The 14,185-nt window shown below is 66.7% G+C and overlaps 2 protein-coding genes across 2 annotated transcripts; both read left to right on the top strand.

Annotated features, from left to right (window-relative positions):
- Window position 1: 1 nt before the first annotated feature.
- ABB37_09872 (hypothetical protein) lies at window positions 2–9,406 on the top strand (the record flags this gene model as incomplete). Its single annotated transcript, XM_015809535.1, has 1 exon — window positions 2–9,406. The coding sequence occupies one exon, from the start codon at window positions 2–4 to the stop codon at window positions 9,404–9,406; it is 9,405 nt and encodes a 3,134-aa protein (XP_015651867.1).
- Window positions 9,407–10,177: 771 nt separating this feature from the next.
- On the top strand, window positions 10,178–13,702 carry ABB37_09871 (hypothetical protein; the record flags this gene model as incomplete). The annotated part of the gene is made up of 1 exon (XM_015809534.1): window positions 10,178–13,702. One exon carries the CDS (start codon window positions 10,178–10,180, stop codon window positions 13,700–13,702), a length of 3,525 nt encoding a protein of 1,174 aa, XP_015651866.1.
- Window positions 13,703–14,185: the final 483 nt, after the last annotated feature.

The raw sequence follows: 14,185 nt of genomic DNA, 5'->3' as shown, positions 1-14,185 counted from the left end.
CATGTCTGCGGACGCCGCACGCGCTGATGCGCCTATTAGTGGCACCACGACGCCATCGTCGCCACCGCCGCTGCAGTCCACAACGGAGGGAGAGGGCGCTTCGGCGCAGGACGTCCCCCCGCTTCCGGCGGCGCCCATGAAGCGTCGACGGAGCGCGTCCTCCGCCGCCAAGCGGCACCAACCGCCGCCGCCGTCGGCCCCCGCTGCGTCTCACAAAACCAAACGAGCAGCCGCTTCGACGACGTCTTCTCCCCCGCATTACTTGGCGCCAACAGCGGCGGCGGCGGCACGTCGTCGTCGTCCTGGCACGACCCTGCACACCGCGAGTAACGCCGAAGCCTCTCGCACGGCAACGAGTCAAGCGTCTGGCATTTCTTTAGCTGTTGGAGGTGGCGCAACGGCGCACACGTGGGCTCCACGAACATCGAAACACGAAGTCATCCCCACCACAGCAGTAGACGTGGAGGTCGGCGCCGACACGCCCTGCCCACGTGCACCGCCACCTTCCTCTCCTTCGTCGCCAGCGCCATCTGCAGCGCAGCCACCAATACCGGCGCGGGCGAGCGATGTACACGCCTCCTACGTGGAGGAGGTGTTAGAGGCACAGCTGGGGCCTCCTGCTCTTCCATTTGCATCCACCACTGCAGCAGCAGCAGCTACGCCGACGTTGATTGATGTGGTCGAGTTGAAGCCACAGGCACGAAGCAAGGTCATCGCGGGCACGTCCGGCTCTGCATCGCGAACCGCAGGACGGCTGCAGCGGCGGCAACAGCAGAAAACAGAAAGAGTCGATGCACTCTTCTTCTCTGCGCCCGCTCACGCGGCAGCGGCGCCGTCTTCATCGCCGTCTCCGGCACGCGCCGCGCTTGATATCACGAGCGAAGCAGCAGCGGCAGCAGCAGCAGACGAAAGCGATGACGACGACCCGGCCGAGCTGCATACCACGTTGCATCTCCAGCCGTTTCCCCCGACCATCGCCGCCTCTGCCAAGGTGGCCGCTGCGCTGGCGGACGTCCTCGGCAGCACCGGGGTGGACGGGGAGCTGACGGAGGCGCTGCTCGAGCCTGCCCGACCCGCCCAGACAGCCGCGCAAGCCGCCTTAGCAGTCGCACGCGCCGATCTGCTGTACGACAGTCTTGACGGAACCGGCGTGAGTGGGCACGTGTTTTCCGCCTCGTTGGGTTGTGCAGGGCAGCCACAACACCAGCGGGAGGAGGACGCGCGGGAGCGGATTTGGTCAGCGGGGCCCGGTACGTCTCCGAGTCTCGCACCAGCGTCGCCGGCGCGGCAGACGAGGCACATCATCGGTGCCACCTCCTTCACTCCTGCGGTGATTGCGGAGTTCTTGAAGATTGAGGCGGACGCCGAAGCAGCAGCGATGCAGCAGAAGGCGCAGCCGAGAGCGGTCTCGTCTGTAAAGGAGCGCAGCGGAACCCCGGCGGAGACATCGGAGGTGGAGGTGCCGCCGCCGCCGTCGTCGTCTCCTCCACCGCTGACTTCGTCTTCGCCTTCTGCGGCGCCGGCGGATAGCGCGGCGGTGCTGCGCGAACTCCAGGTGATGCAGCAGCGGCTTCACTCTCACGGCTACCGGCGTATCCCCGTGAAAGTGTCACCTCTCAAAGTACGTCGACAGCACCTGCAGCAGCAGCAACAGCAAGGTTACTCGAGCTCGCCTTGCGACATCTCCGCGTCGTCTGCCTCGGACGCCTCCTCTTCTAGCTCGGACTCAGCAAAAGCAGCAGCAGAGATGGCTATGTCAGCGCGACGCCGCGCACGGCGAGGGACGGTGGACTGGACCACCGCGTCGGTGACAGAAATTGTCGAGGCGCTCGATCGCGCGTCGTCGCCGTCCGTGCGGCTTCAGCGGCAACGGCGCAAACACCACGGCGGAGGCACAACAAGCGCAGGACGACGGCGCGGCGCGGCGGCAGACTTCGACCCGGAGATGTACGTTCACGCGTTGTTGGAAGGCCGAGCAACCGATGACGGCGACGACGACGACGACGCGCTCTCCTCGTGCCCCTCGCTGGTTTCTTCAGAGCTTCTCAGCGATGCGGCCGACGTGGACGCGTGGGCCGGTCCTGACACTGTTGCGTCATCACCACCACCTGCTGCTGCTGCTGCTGCTGAGCCTCCCCTGTCTTCGCCTACGCCGCAAGAGCTGCGCCGAGAAGCGCTGCTGCGTGCCGGTCCATCGTGGGCCGCCGCTGCCGCCGAGGTCGGACTCACGCCTGGCGAGGTGCGAGAACTGCTTCGCTACAGCCTGAGCGCACCGGAGGCCGCGGCGTGGCTGTCCGGAAGCACCGACCACACCGACCACCCTCCCTCTCGCGCCTCTCCTCCTCACAGAGGAACGGACGGTGAAGGGGGTCAGCAGCAGCGAGATGCGGAGGCCGACGACGACGAGGACGAGACCCATCATCAACGACGTCATCGCCAGCGGCAGCCGGTGTCCTACGCGCTCGACGCGGCGACGCAGACTGCCCTCGTTCACCGCCTCCTCTCCGCCCTCCCCGCGGTCCCCGCGGCGTTGAAGGACGAGATGGACCGTCAGCGCCGACTGCTCGAGCGGGTGTGTCAGGAGGTTCGCATCGCAGCGGCCCCCGTCCACGCAGCGGTGCGGGATCGACTGGCGTCGCCCACCGCGACCTCCTTCGCCCGACAGCCGGCGTTGGTGGAGCTGCACACCTACGGCGATGACAATGATGGTGGTGGTGGTGGTGATGATGATGCCCACGCAGGTGCGACGCCGCGGAACTCGACCTCCACGCGCAAGGAACAGGAGCGGGATCGCGCATACGACGCGCAACTGCTCGCATCGCTGCCGCGGCGTGACGCACAGTCGTTGTCTGCGGTGGCGGGTCTTCACCGCGCAGCCGCGGACCCGACCCGGGCACTCCCGCCGTTCCACACCGTCATCGCACCCCCGCCGTCCGCGTTGCGTGCGAGCGGCGGGCGCACCGGCTCCTTCGAAGCAACGTCCACCTCCCCTCCACCGCCGCAGCAGCAGCTGCCGTATGAAGCGGCGCTACACGAGCTCGCAGAGCGCGAGACGCGGCACTACGTCAGCGAGCTCGACCGCCTGCGCGGCGCCTACGACCGCCAGCTTGCCGAGGAGCGCCGGCAGCGCGGGCTGGAGCGGCAGCAGTACGCGGCCCTGCTTGAGGGCCAGCAGCAGAAGATGCTGCGGCACCACCGCGAGACCATTCATCTGCTCCAGCGCGATGCACGCCTTCAGCAGCAGCAGCAGGACTCGCTGGTCCAGCAGCTGGCCACGGCGCAGGCGGCCACGGCGCAGCGGCAGCAAGGCGAACACGAGCGCACGACGCGGCGCATGCTGTCGGGGGTGGTGGAGGCCATGAAGAGTCACTGCGTCACGGCCGCGGCGATGGACGCGTGCGTCGGTGCGCAACGGCGGCAATCCGAAAGTCTCAGCGCGAGGGGGCGTGCGCGGAGCAGTGCGATGTCTTTGGCAGGTGCGGCAGCGGCCAAGGTGGCGCGTGCCCGGCGCATTCACCAACGGACCGACGCTGCAGCGGCGGCAGAGGCGAAGGGAGCACCGCCACCGACATCCTCTGCGGTGTCGACCTCCAAAGAGGCGTCTACCGACGACACGACGAAGGCCATTCCTGCAGAGCTAGCGGAGCGCGTGGCGGCGGTTAGCGCTGCTCCACATGAAAATCCAAGCCAAGGTCCCAGGCCCCTGCTGCGCTTCGAGGAGCCCGAGGAGGAGACAGCCACCCTCCCCCACGAAAGTATCAGGAATTCCGAAGAGGCACCGCCGCAGCAGCAGCCATTCGATGCGGACATCCCCACCGTAGGGCACCTCACCCCGCTACGGCGGCGTGGAAGGCCGTCAGCGGCGGCGTCGTCGTCCTTCACAGATTCAGAGCCGCACTCGCCCATAAGCACACGTGCCGGATCGCCAGAGAAGGCCATCGCAGCATCCACCTCGGCCGCCACTTCGAATTCAGCAACAGCAGCAGCAACCGCCGAAGACACGCACCGCTCGCCTCCCCCTCCATCTCCCTCGTTAGCGCCTGCGCTGCAGCTGAACAACGCGGAGGTGCTTCGCGCTGTGTACGGCACGGCGCCTCCGCAGAACGTGAGTCATCATCATAGTGATACTAGTACCTCCGTGGGCGTGCATCACGACGGTCCGTCAGCGGCACCGCAGCCCCGCATGACGCTGCCGCTGCATGCGCATTTACCACCAGAGGACGAGTTCGATGCGCACGTGCGCCGTGTCGAGGCCGCCAAGGCCGCGGTGGACACTCGTGCATCGGCGGCGGCGCAGAACGCCGGCTTAGCGGCCGGCGTGAAGCTCTACGTGATCGACGGTCCCACTCCGCTACGCCGACAGCTCGCGAGGAAGCACGGTGCAGTTGGAAAGGCACCGAATGCGGTCACGCGCAGTGGCACCGCACCGGCCGGCGGCGGAAGGGTGAGGCCGTCGTCGCCTTCCCCTGCCGCCGCCTCTGGCTTTGCTGCTTCATCGCGTCAGCGTAGTCGTACGGCGCCTGGTGGAGCTCGCTCGCGTCAGAGCCAACGACAAAAGCAGCAGCGATCGAGGAAGGCCGCCGCTGCCGCCGTGGCTGCCTCGCCGTCCGGCCGTCGGTTCGATATGGAGGTGGTGGCCGCCCTCGCGAGCGAGACGGGGCCTACGTACGCGCCGTATCGGTCAACGCCGTCATCCCTCATACCGCAGGGCGGCTACGATCCTCGCTATTCGCATAATCCGTACACCTCGCCGTATCTCCCGCCGCCGCTACAGCAGCAGCCGTCATCGCTGTATCGCGGTGCGTGGGTTGAAGGGATGCCGACACACGCGGAAACGGCAGCGCGCGCCGATGCTGGCACGATCGCCGGGCGGCCGTGTGTTGGTCCGCCGGTCCTCGTGCTGGGTGAGCCGGTGGTGCGCGCCGGCACTGGGCACGTCCACACCGCAGCGGTGGCGGCCGCGACGTACACGCAGGTGTTGAATGCACGGCTGCACGCGGCGCAGCACCAACGCGAGCGCGACGTTGCCGAGCTGCGCAAAGCCACAGAGCAGCGGGAAGCAGAGCGCACGATGCCACCTGCGGTGAACGGCGGTGCCGTTGCTGGTGCGGGTCCATCATCATCGTCATCGCATTCTCCTCCTCCTACCCCTCCGCCGAAGACGCCGTCGTCATTGCCATCACCGTCGGCAGACGACGCGGCTGAACATCATGCGCGTGTGGGGGCGCTGCCGCCGTGCGACGCCAACTTCTTCGGTGCGCCAGCGGACGTGATGACCACCGCCGACGACGATGACGGTGACAGCCGCGGCAGGAAACCGAATCTTATCCCTCTTCCTTCGGCTTCTCCTTCTCCCTGTGCGGGGCCGATGAACCGCAGCGGCCGAGAAGGCCCAACGGACGCCTTGAACGATCTGCGTGGGCCGTCACGGGCAGCAGCAGCGGTGTTGATGTCGGCCTCGTCGTCCCCGTCGTGGACGACCGACTACGCACGGGCGTGGGGGCGGCTGGAGACGGCAGCACGTGAAGTCGAGTCGGCCGCAGCGGCCCTCGCGGCAGAGGATGCGGGGGTGCTGGAGGCGGTCGCGCGGGAGCACCACCGACGCGGCGGCCCACCTCCTCCCCCTCCGCCTTCCACGTCCTCCACTGCAGCTGTTCCGCACTCGTCAGCCGCGATTCAGCTGCCACGCCACGCGAGCGCCAGTGCGGCGGTTCGCTACCGAGAGCAGCAACTCGGCGACTGGGCCGGAAGGGAAAAGCAAGAAGGTGGGGAAGGTGAGAGGGGCGGCGTGTACGTGTCGGCGAAGATGGCCGACCAGGCACGCGCGTTAACGCTTGCGCGGCACCGTCTCGCACGGATTCGGGCGTGTTTCGCGGCACCGCCGTCGCTTCACGCGGGCGCTGCGGCCCTCGTCGGTGGGGCAGCGTCCACCCCACGCCTGTCAGCACGCACTGCTTCTTCTGCTGGTGGTCATGGAGATGCAGCGTGGGTGCGACGGGTGGTGGACGAGACGGTGCTGAGTCTGTTCGAGGCGGCCGGCAACGCGCAGCGCGACCCCGTTCGGCAGGTGGTGGCCGCAATGGAGCATGAGCTGCTCCGGCTCGTGCTGCAGGAACACCTTTCCGCGGAAGCGGAGGCGCAGCAGCATCCACCGACTTCGACGAGCACGGACGGCGCACCACAAGCGCACGCAGCAGCAGCATCTGCGGCACGTAACCATACGAAGAAGGCAAAATCGGCCACGTGTGCGGAGGTCGACCTGCAGCTCCTCCACGCGGTGGTGGAGGCGGCGCTCGAGGAGGCGGTGCAGGCCGCGTTGCACCGGCGGATCATCAGCGCCGAAGACTCGCCGCGCCCACCGCTGTCACACACCGCATCCGCCAGCGATCCGAGCAGGGAGGCCGTCGCGCGAGCCGTGCGGCGCTTTGCGGAGGGCAGCACCGACCGTCCTGCCTCCATCGATGTCGCCGTACCGAACGACGACGAAGCGCAGCGAGAGCGGGTGGCGTTGCCGCTGCGGCCGTCCATGGCGTGGTTGCATGACGCACCAGGAGCGGCAGCAGCAGCGGCCGACGTCGTCGTCCCTTCCCCAGCAGACGCCCATCCACCTTCACCAACTTTGAGCAGCAGCGGGAAGAAGCGAGGGGGTGAGCAGCGCGACGCCCCCCTCGCCACCGCCACGATCGTCGTCCCTCTGCAGAGCACCGCCTCGTCCGTCGCCACCGCCGCAGCAGCAGCGCTGCCACCACCGCATGAGCTCCGGCTCGTGCTCGACCTGAGTCCTGTGGCGCATCACTTGCTCTCCCCACCGGGCACAGCGGCAACGACAGCAGCGCCGCTTCAGCGGCAGTGGAGCTCACGCAGGTTACCGCCGATGCAGCAGGAGGAGCTGCCCAGCAGCCGGATGCAGCTGGAGGACCGCCGCGACGTCATTGTCGAAGCAGAGATACGAAGGACAACGAAGGAGCAGAAGGAGATCAAGGAGGGAGCGGCGAGCGCGTCCGTCGAGGGTGGCGCTGGCGAGGAGCTGCGGTTGCTGCTGCCCGCGCTGCCGCCGCCGCCGTCCATGGGCGGTGTGGGAGGAGAAAAACGGAGGAGTCATGGCGAACAGCGAGAAGGCGACGACGACGACGCGACTGCAGAGCTCCTACGACTCCCACCACCACCACCTCCTCCTTCTCTTCCTCCTCCTGCTCCTTTATCGCACGCCGTAGGGATCCCTGTGTTGACCGTGCCGCCCCCACAACCGCTGTCAGCCGCCCCCGTCGCAGCAGCCACTACCGGGCTGACAAGTACGTTTCCTGTTGCCGCAGCAGCTCCCGCTCCGCCGCCGCCAACGTTCCCCACACCCTTTGCTATCGCAGAGGCAGGAGCAAGGACCGCTGCTGCCCTACCAGCGGCACTACCGCCACCCCAACCGCACGCCGTTGAATGGACGTCAACAGCACGTGCGGCCGCCTCGACGAATGCGGTGTTTTGCGTGTTGCTGTCGAACTTTGTGGATCAGGAAGCGACGCAGCGCACGGCGATCGCGGACCGCGAGGAGGAGCAACGGCAGTCGCTGCTGCAGCTGCTTGTTGTCGTGACCCAGCAAAACCTTCGAGAAGGTCCACGTAGGGGTGCTGCTGCGAGTACCGCGGTGACGGACCAGCGGAGAGAGCACAGTGCTGCCGCAGCGGCACTCCCATCGCTCGCACACGGCGCAGCTCACCTGTCCTCTCCCGCTCCACCGTCACTGTCGCGAGTGCGGGACCCGGTCATGAGCGCCGTGCTGGAGTGGGTTTATCAGTTCGGCTCATCCCAAAAGATTCTCCGTCAGCAGCAGCGCAACGCCGGTCGTGCGGCAACAACGACAGCGTCTGCTCTCGTGAATCAACTGGAGTCTGCTGCCGTCACAGCAGCTGTCCAGAGCCCTGCAGACGCGTTGCTGAACGTTGACGACGCGCACTGGCTGGATGGATACGTAGGGCGATCGGATACGCTGGCGTACTCTCCTGAGCAGTATCGGGGACATCCGCAGCGACAGCCGCCCACCTCCGCCTCGCAGTCCTCCACGCGCAACTTCGGCTCTGACCGGCCGTCAGCCGCCATCGTCACTGCAACCTCCTCCTCCGGTGGTAGCTCGTCCCCGTCGCTGCCGTCGTCCCTCCACACGAACTCCTCCTCCTCCTCGTCCGCCAGCCTGACAGAGACGAGGTGGGGGAATCGAGTTGAACCGGTCGCGCGACACGAGCGCGTCTCCGCCGCACGGGCCCGGCCTGTCTTGGACGCGCAGCACCTGCCATACCGCCGTGCTGCGGCTGCGGAGCGGGCAGCGGCGAGGCAACAGCCGCAGGCGGCGGCAAACGCGAGGACGGGCAGCGGATCGTCCGACACCGCCACGACGCGCTACACCACCACCACAACCGCTGCTTCTTCTTCTTACAGCCGTGACAGCGAAAAGGGAAGGTCGAAACCAAAGAAGAAACGCAACGCGCCACCGCAGCAGCAGCAGCAACGGGAAGATGAGCGGTCATCGCATGCGGCGGTGATGTCGTCTGGAGTGTTGCCGCAGCGCGTCTCAGCGGAGGTGCGAGAGGCGCTGGCGGCGGCCCTGCGGGCACATCGTCGCTCCGCGACTGCGGATATCTACGGAGCAGAACCACCACCACAGCAACAATCTCGAGGAGAGCGGAATCCGATGTTGTCGTGGAACGGAATGGCGGACACCTCCGCGGCTGCGTGTGGGCCAGATAGCAGTCAGTACGCCGTCACGCTGCCTGCCCGCTCCGCGGAAAGCACGCTGCTGCGGTCTCCCCCGTCGCTGCTGCCGCACGCGTCGCACGAGCGGCGGAGTCCGACACGGGATCCGCGAAGGCAGCCCTTCTACCCACCGAAGCGGTCACCCGCCACGGAACCTGCGTCAGCCAACCGACATCACAGGAGCGGCGGTCCACCGACGCGTCCATCAGAGCAGTGGGATGCGTACAGCTTAACGAGCACGTCAACCAGCACGCAGAGCACCGACCGACGAGACAGCCGCAGCGGACGACAGCGGAGCGGAGGCGAAACCGCGAGGCAGCAGGAGGGGGTCGGACGTGCTCCTGCGTCCGCGGCGCAGACGATCGCGAGGCCGACCGCAACGTCGGCACTGCCTTTCTTATCTGGAAAGGATGGTGCCGACGTTGCCGCTGCTGCTGCTGCTTCCATCAACACAGCGACAGCGCCCTCACAGCTTCCACCTTCGTCTACTCGTCCAGCGCGCACGCAGACCTCTGAGTCACACGCCCCGCTGCGCGCTGCGCCGTTGATGTCGCCAAGCTCGCCGCCTCGCACGGCTGCATTGCAGGAGGAGGTGGTGCGAGTTCAGCAGGAACAGCGGAGAGGCTGGATGCAAGCTCCCATTGGGGAGAGTTTATTATCTTAGATCTCTTGTTTTTTTTTTTTCGGGGGAATGGAGGGCGACTCAAAGGCCGACGTTTTCGAGCTGGCGTGTGTACGCGTGTAACTCGCTCGGTGTCTGTAAGGGGGGTTTATTTTCCTTTTAGAGAGAACGGAGAGAGTTGAAACGCTGAACGAGAAGCGGAGGGCGGACTCCACTCACGCTGTGTTTTGCGTGCTGCACGGGTCACGTGGACTACTATTACTTTCTTTTCTCTATTCGGCTTTGCTGTTTTCAGCGTCGATGTACTCGATGGCAGGCACTGCCGGATCGATCCGCAGACTGCGCCTGCTGCGTTTTACTTGGCCCTCTCAGCGGCCCATCGCTCCAATCGCCTCCATTCAGCGAAGCGTCCAATGCAGCCCACCCCCACCCCCTCCTCTTCTCCTCTGTTGCGCCTATCAGAGTGCAGTCGCCATTCACACGCACACACACACACGGACTGAGATAGAGAACGCTAGGTAGACCTGACACACGGGGAGATACTCAGCGGAGGGAGCACAGATACACCTACATCAGCACAGGTCCCCTTCTCACCTCTCTCTCTCCTTCCTTCCTTCCTTCCTCGCCTTCACCCGGCTGTAACGCCGCTAGACACCGAAGGCTCCACCGCCTTCGCCTCATCGAGTCACACCCACACACACACACACACACGCTCCTACGCGTCTTTGTATTTACATACGCTTTCACCACCCACGACGCAAGAACGAGGCCGTTTTAGAAATCGATTGTCCACGTACGTTCACAACTCCGACAATGGAGTCGAGCCGCGCCGGCGCCGCGGCGGGCTACCGCGACCCGACGACGCTGTTCGAAGACAGCGACGCCGCGTCTTTCGCCTCCTCCTCCTCGTCCGCCAGCGCGGCCGAAAGCGACGAGGACTACCACGCGTTGCAGCGCCTCTTCGCTGCCGTCCCGGGCCTGCTGGCCGCCCCTCCGGTGTCCTCGTCGCTCTGGAACCACCTGCACCCCCGCAAGGCACGTGACGGCGCTGCGCTGACGGCCGAGCAGCGCCAGGCGCGGGCGGCGCGGCGTCGACGGCAGCGGGAGCGGCAGGAGCGACGCTTCTTCCGCGATCGCGGCGCGCTCGACTTCCAACGCAGCGCCGTCTTCGAGGTCGTCGCGGAGGAGCGGCCGCGGCGGGATCGGAAAGGGGGCAGAGGAAGAAGCCTCAGCGACGGCGGCGGCGTGGCGGAGGCCGAGGTGTGGACTCGCGCCAGCCCACCGTCGCCGTCCTTTCCGCAGAACGACGGCTACACCATCTTCGACGACGAGAAGGGGGAAGGGGAGGGGGAGGAAGACGCCAACGGTGATTGTGTGCCGACTGAGCTGCAGGCGTGGTACGTGGCGGGATACGCAGCCCCTTCCACCGCGGCACGCTCACCACAACCATCACCGCAGCAGACGCGCCCGGCGGACGAGGCGGGGGCGGAGGAGACGTCGGCGCAGAGCAACACAAACGCAGCCGCCGTGCCTTGTCGCGACGGCGTTCCCGTGGTGGTGGAGGAGGGAACGGAGGAGGCTTCAGCCTTCGCGGCAGTCGCCCCGGTGGTGCGCAGCAGCGGGGCGGGTACGACGTCGGTGAACCTTCTGTGGAGCCGCGTGGTGCCCGACGCGGAGGTGCGGCAGACTCTTCGTCGACCCGCCCCACCTGTGGCGGAACACAAGCGGCGGAAGGTCACGGCAGGGCCGCAAAAGAGCGACGACGCAGCGAGCAGCGCGGAGGCTGGTCAGCCAAACCCGCTGCATCCCCCTCGCGAGACGGCGCACACCGCAGAGGCGACATCGTCGAGCACGGCGTCTTTGGGTGGCGGTAGCAGCAGCAGTGGTAGTAGTAGCGGCAGCAGCAGCAGCCAAAGCGAGCTCGGGAAGCCGGCAAAGCATGACCTGTCGCGACACGGCAGCAGCACGGAGGACGCGTTGGGTCAGCGGCCTCCCGTCTTCACGGCGGACCACGCCAACGGCGGCCGACCCCCGCTGCACGCGCACCGCTACGTCGAGCAGCCGAACGGCGTCTTCCTCGATCACGCGCGACACGCCGACTTGCTGGCGCAGTACGCGCTGGAGGAGCAGCTGCGGTACGCCCAGGAGAAGGAGGACGCCCGACGGGTCCGGCGGTGGAACCGCCTCCTCCACGGCACGGACACTCCGAAACGCGGCGGTGCAGGCGGTGGCGGCACCCAGGGCGATGGCAGAGGCAGCCGGTACAACGCGCTGTACGACGCCGCGACCTACCGGAAGAAGTTCGTGTCCATCCTGTGTTGCCTGCGGCGCATCCACATCTTTCTCGTGAGCGTGGCGGCAGGGGTGTCTCTCATCACGTTGATCGCCATAACAGTGCCGTTTCCGCAGCTGCAAGCCGGCGAAGCCGAGGACGGACTTTCCAGCTCTACGGCTGCTGTCCTGTTGCTCGCGATGCTCAACACGACGAACCGCACGTCTGCCCTGCCCGCTGCGCAGGTGCTGCCGGTGCTTCAACAAGGCCGCCCCGCCCTCGCCGTCGTCCTGGCGCTTCTCCAGCCGTATCACGCCTCTCTTTTTGTTTTCCTATGCATTCTGCTCGTCATCACGGGCTTCGCGCCGGTGCCGTGGGGCGTGGCGGAGCGGTACTGGACGGCGCAGCGGCGGCGGTGGCTCGCGTACGACGAGGCGGCACAGCAGCAGCAGCAGCAAGACGGCGGTGGGGCGGGGTTGGGCAGTCGCCCTTCGCATCACCACGCCTACGGCAGCAACTCGTGTGAGGAGGAGCGCAACGACTCGAGCGGGAGTGCCGGGGCGTACTTCATGCCGCGCCATCAGTACAGCCCGCTGTCGCGCACCCTCGCGCCCGGACTCCGCAGCCCGCTGCGGGCGGGGACAACATTCCGAGGCGGCGCCGGCGGCGGCATCAGCTATGGCTACACGGACTTTGAAGCGGCGCAGATGCGAGCGGCGGCGGCGATGCCGTCACGCTCGGTGCACGGACCGCGGCTTGGCTCCCCTCTTGGAGGTGGCGGTGGCGGCGACTACGACGGGCTTGGCGGGGCGCGGTCCAGCGGCAGCTACGTCTTCGGCAACAACAACAACTACGACGCGCTGCGGAACAGCATCTCCCTCGCCATGACGCGCGGCGCCACGGGAAACCGAGACACCTACAGCCCGTCGGGCGCCTCCTTCTCCGCACCGTCGCACCGCGCCGCCCGCAGCATGTCGGTGGCAGACCTGCTCACGCGCTACCACGATGGTGGTGCTGCCTACTCCCCCGACGCTGCTGCTGCTGCGGCTTCGGCAAGCGGCTTCAACAGCAGCAGCAGCGCCGCCGAACTTCCGTCGGGCTCGCTCCTCTCGCTCTCTCGCGGCGGCGGCGGCGGCGGTGTTGGCGGTCATCTGTCCGCCACGGCGACGCTGACCGGCTCTGGTGGGTGGAGTCCGCCGGGGAGTGTGAGCGGCCGGTCGGGGCGCCACCGCGGCCGCGGGTTGGGCGGCGGCGGCGCGTCGTCCGCCTCGAGCCCCCTCGACGGCGCCGCGCGCTCGCCTCGCGGGGCGCTGACCCTCAACGGGCGTCTTCTCACCCTTCCCACGCCGCTGCTGCTGATGCCCGTCACCGCGCTAGAAGGTCGTCTCTCCGCCGACAACGTCTTCGCGCGCACCTTCGACTACATCGAGCGACGTACGATGCAGTGGCTGTGCAACGCGCTGCAGCACGTGTGGAGCTCCGTCGGTCGCCGTGGGAAGGCGGGCGAAAGCGATGAAGATCGCGGCGGCGGCTGCGGTGGTCGGTGTGACGCCGCTGCCGGTGTTGCGGGATCTGCCCTGCCAGCGCCGCCGGGCGGGCATCATCATCATCATCGCCACCGCCACGGTCATCGCCATGCCCGCGTCGCGTATCCTGCGGTTCCGGTCTCATTGTACCTGCACGTGCTGTTGGAGCCGCGACTGTGGTGCGTTGTCGTGGCCCTCGCGCTGACCTTGGTGGAGCTGGCCGTTGTGGATGAGCGCAGTGTGGAGTTGATGTGGCGTGCGCAGCCGCCTTCGTGGTGGTCGTCGTCGGCGGGGTTTATCACGTCGCCGCAAGACGGTGCTCTCCCGCACACGTGGCTGACGGCAGCCTTCTCCTACCCCTCCAGCGGCCTGGAAGGGTCTCCCCTCACCACCACCGCGGCGACCACGCTGTTGCACATTGGCAGCGGCAGCACTACGAACTACGATGAGGGCGCACACGTGGGTCGCGTGATACTGGCCGTGTACGCGACGCGAGCCGCGGTGGTGTGGGTGGCGTTCCTGCTGAACCTCTTCTTTTAACACGACACACGACACACGCACGCACGCACGCGGTTCCAATAGAGCACGTTTGTGTTTCGTATATATTTTGTTGTTCTCGAACCGAGAGATGGCGAATCATGTCAGCTGCTGGCTGGCGTTTCTCTCTTCTTTGTTTTGAGGGCAGCACTGCCGCCGCCGCGACGTGGCTGAAAGGAGGAGGGGTTCATCCTTGCGGCGGCTCTGTGCAACGCTCTTTCAGCATGTATATATATATATACAGCTGTTATTGATAGATACGTGGAGGAGTAGCAGCCGATGTCGTCGTGCGCGAAGTGACACGTCGAGGCCGAATTCGCAGATCCTCTTTTTACCCCAAAAAAAGAAAAGAAGGGAATAAGAACTGTGCTATGTTCGCTTGCCGCCGTCAGCCCCTTCATATAAGCATGTACATCAACGGTGCCCAGTGCTGCGCACCGCTTGCGGAACGTGGGGGGGGGGGGGCGGAGAGGGCGTGTCTAGCCC

This window comes from Leptomonas pyrrhocoris (genome assembly GCF_001293395.1).
Source record: "Leptomonas pyrrhocoris isolate H10 chromosome Unknown, whole genome shotgun sequence".
NCBI classification, from domain to species: Eukaryota; Euglenozoa; class Kinetoplastea; order Trypanosomatida; family Trypanosomatidae; genus Leptomonas; species Leptomonas pyrrhocoris.
Note: the sequence above shows the minus strand (reverse complement) of the source record. Positions and strands in the feature narration are given on the sequence as shown.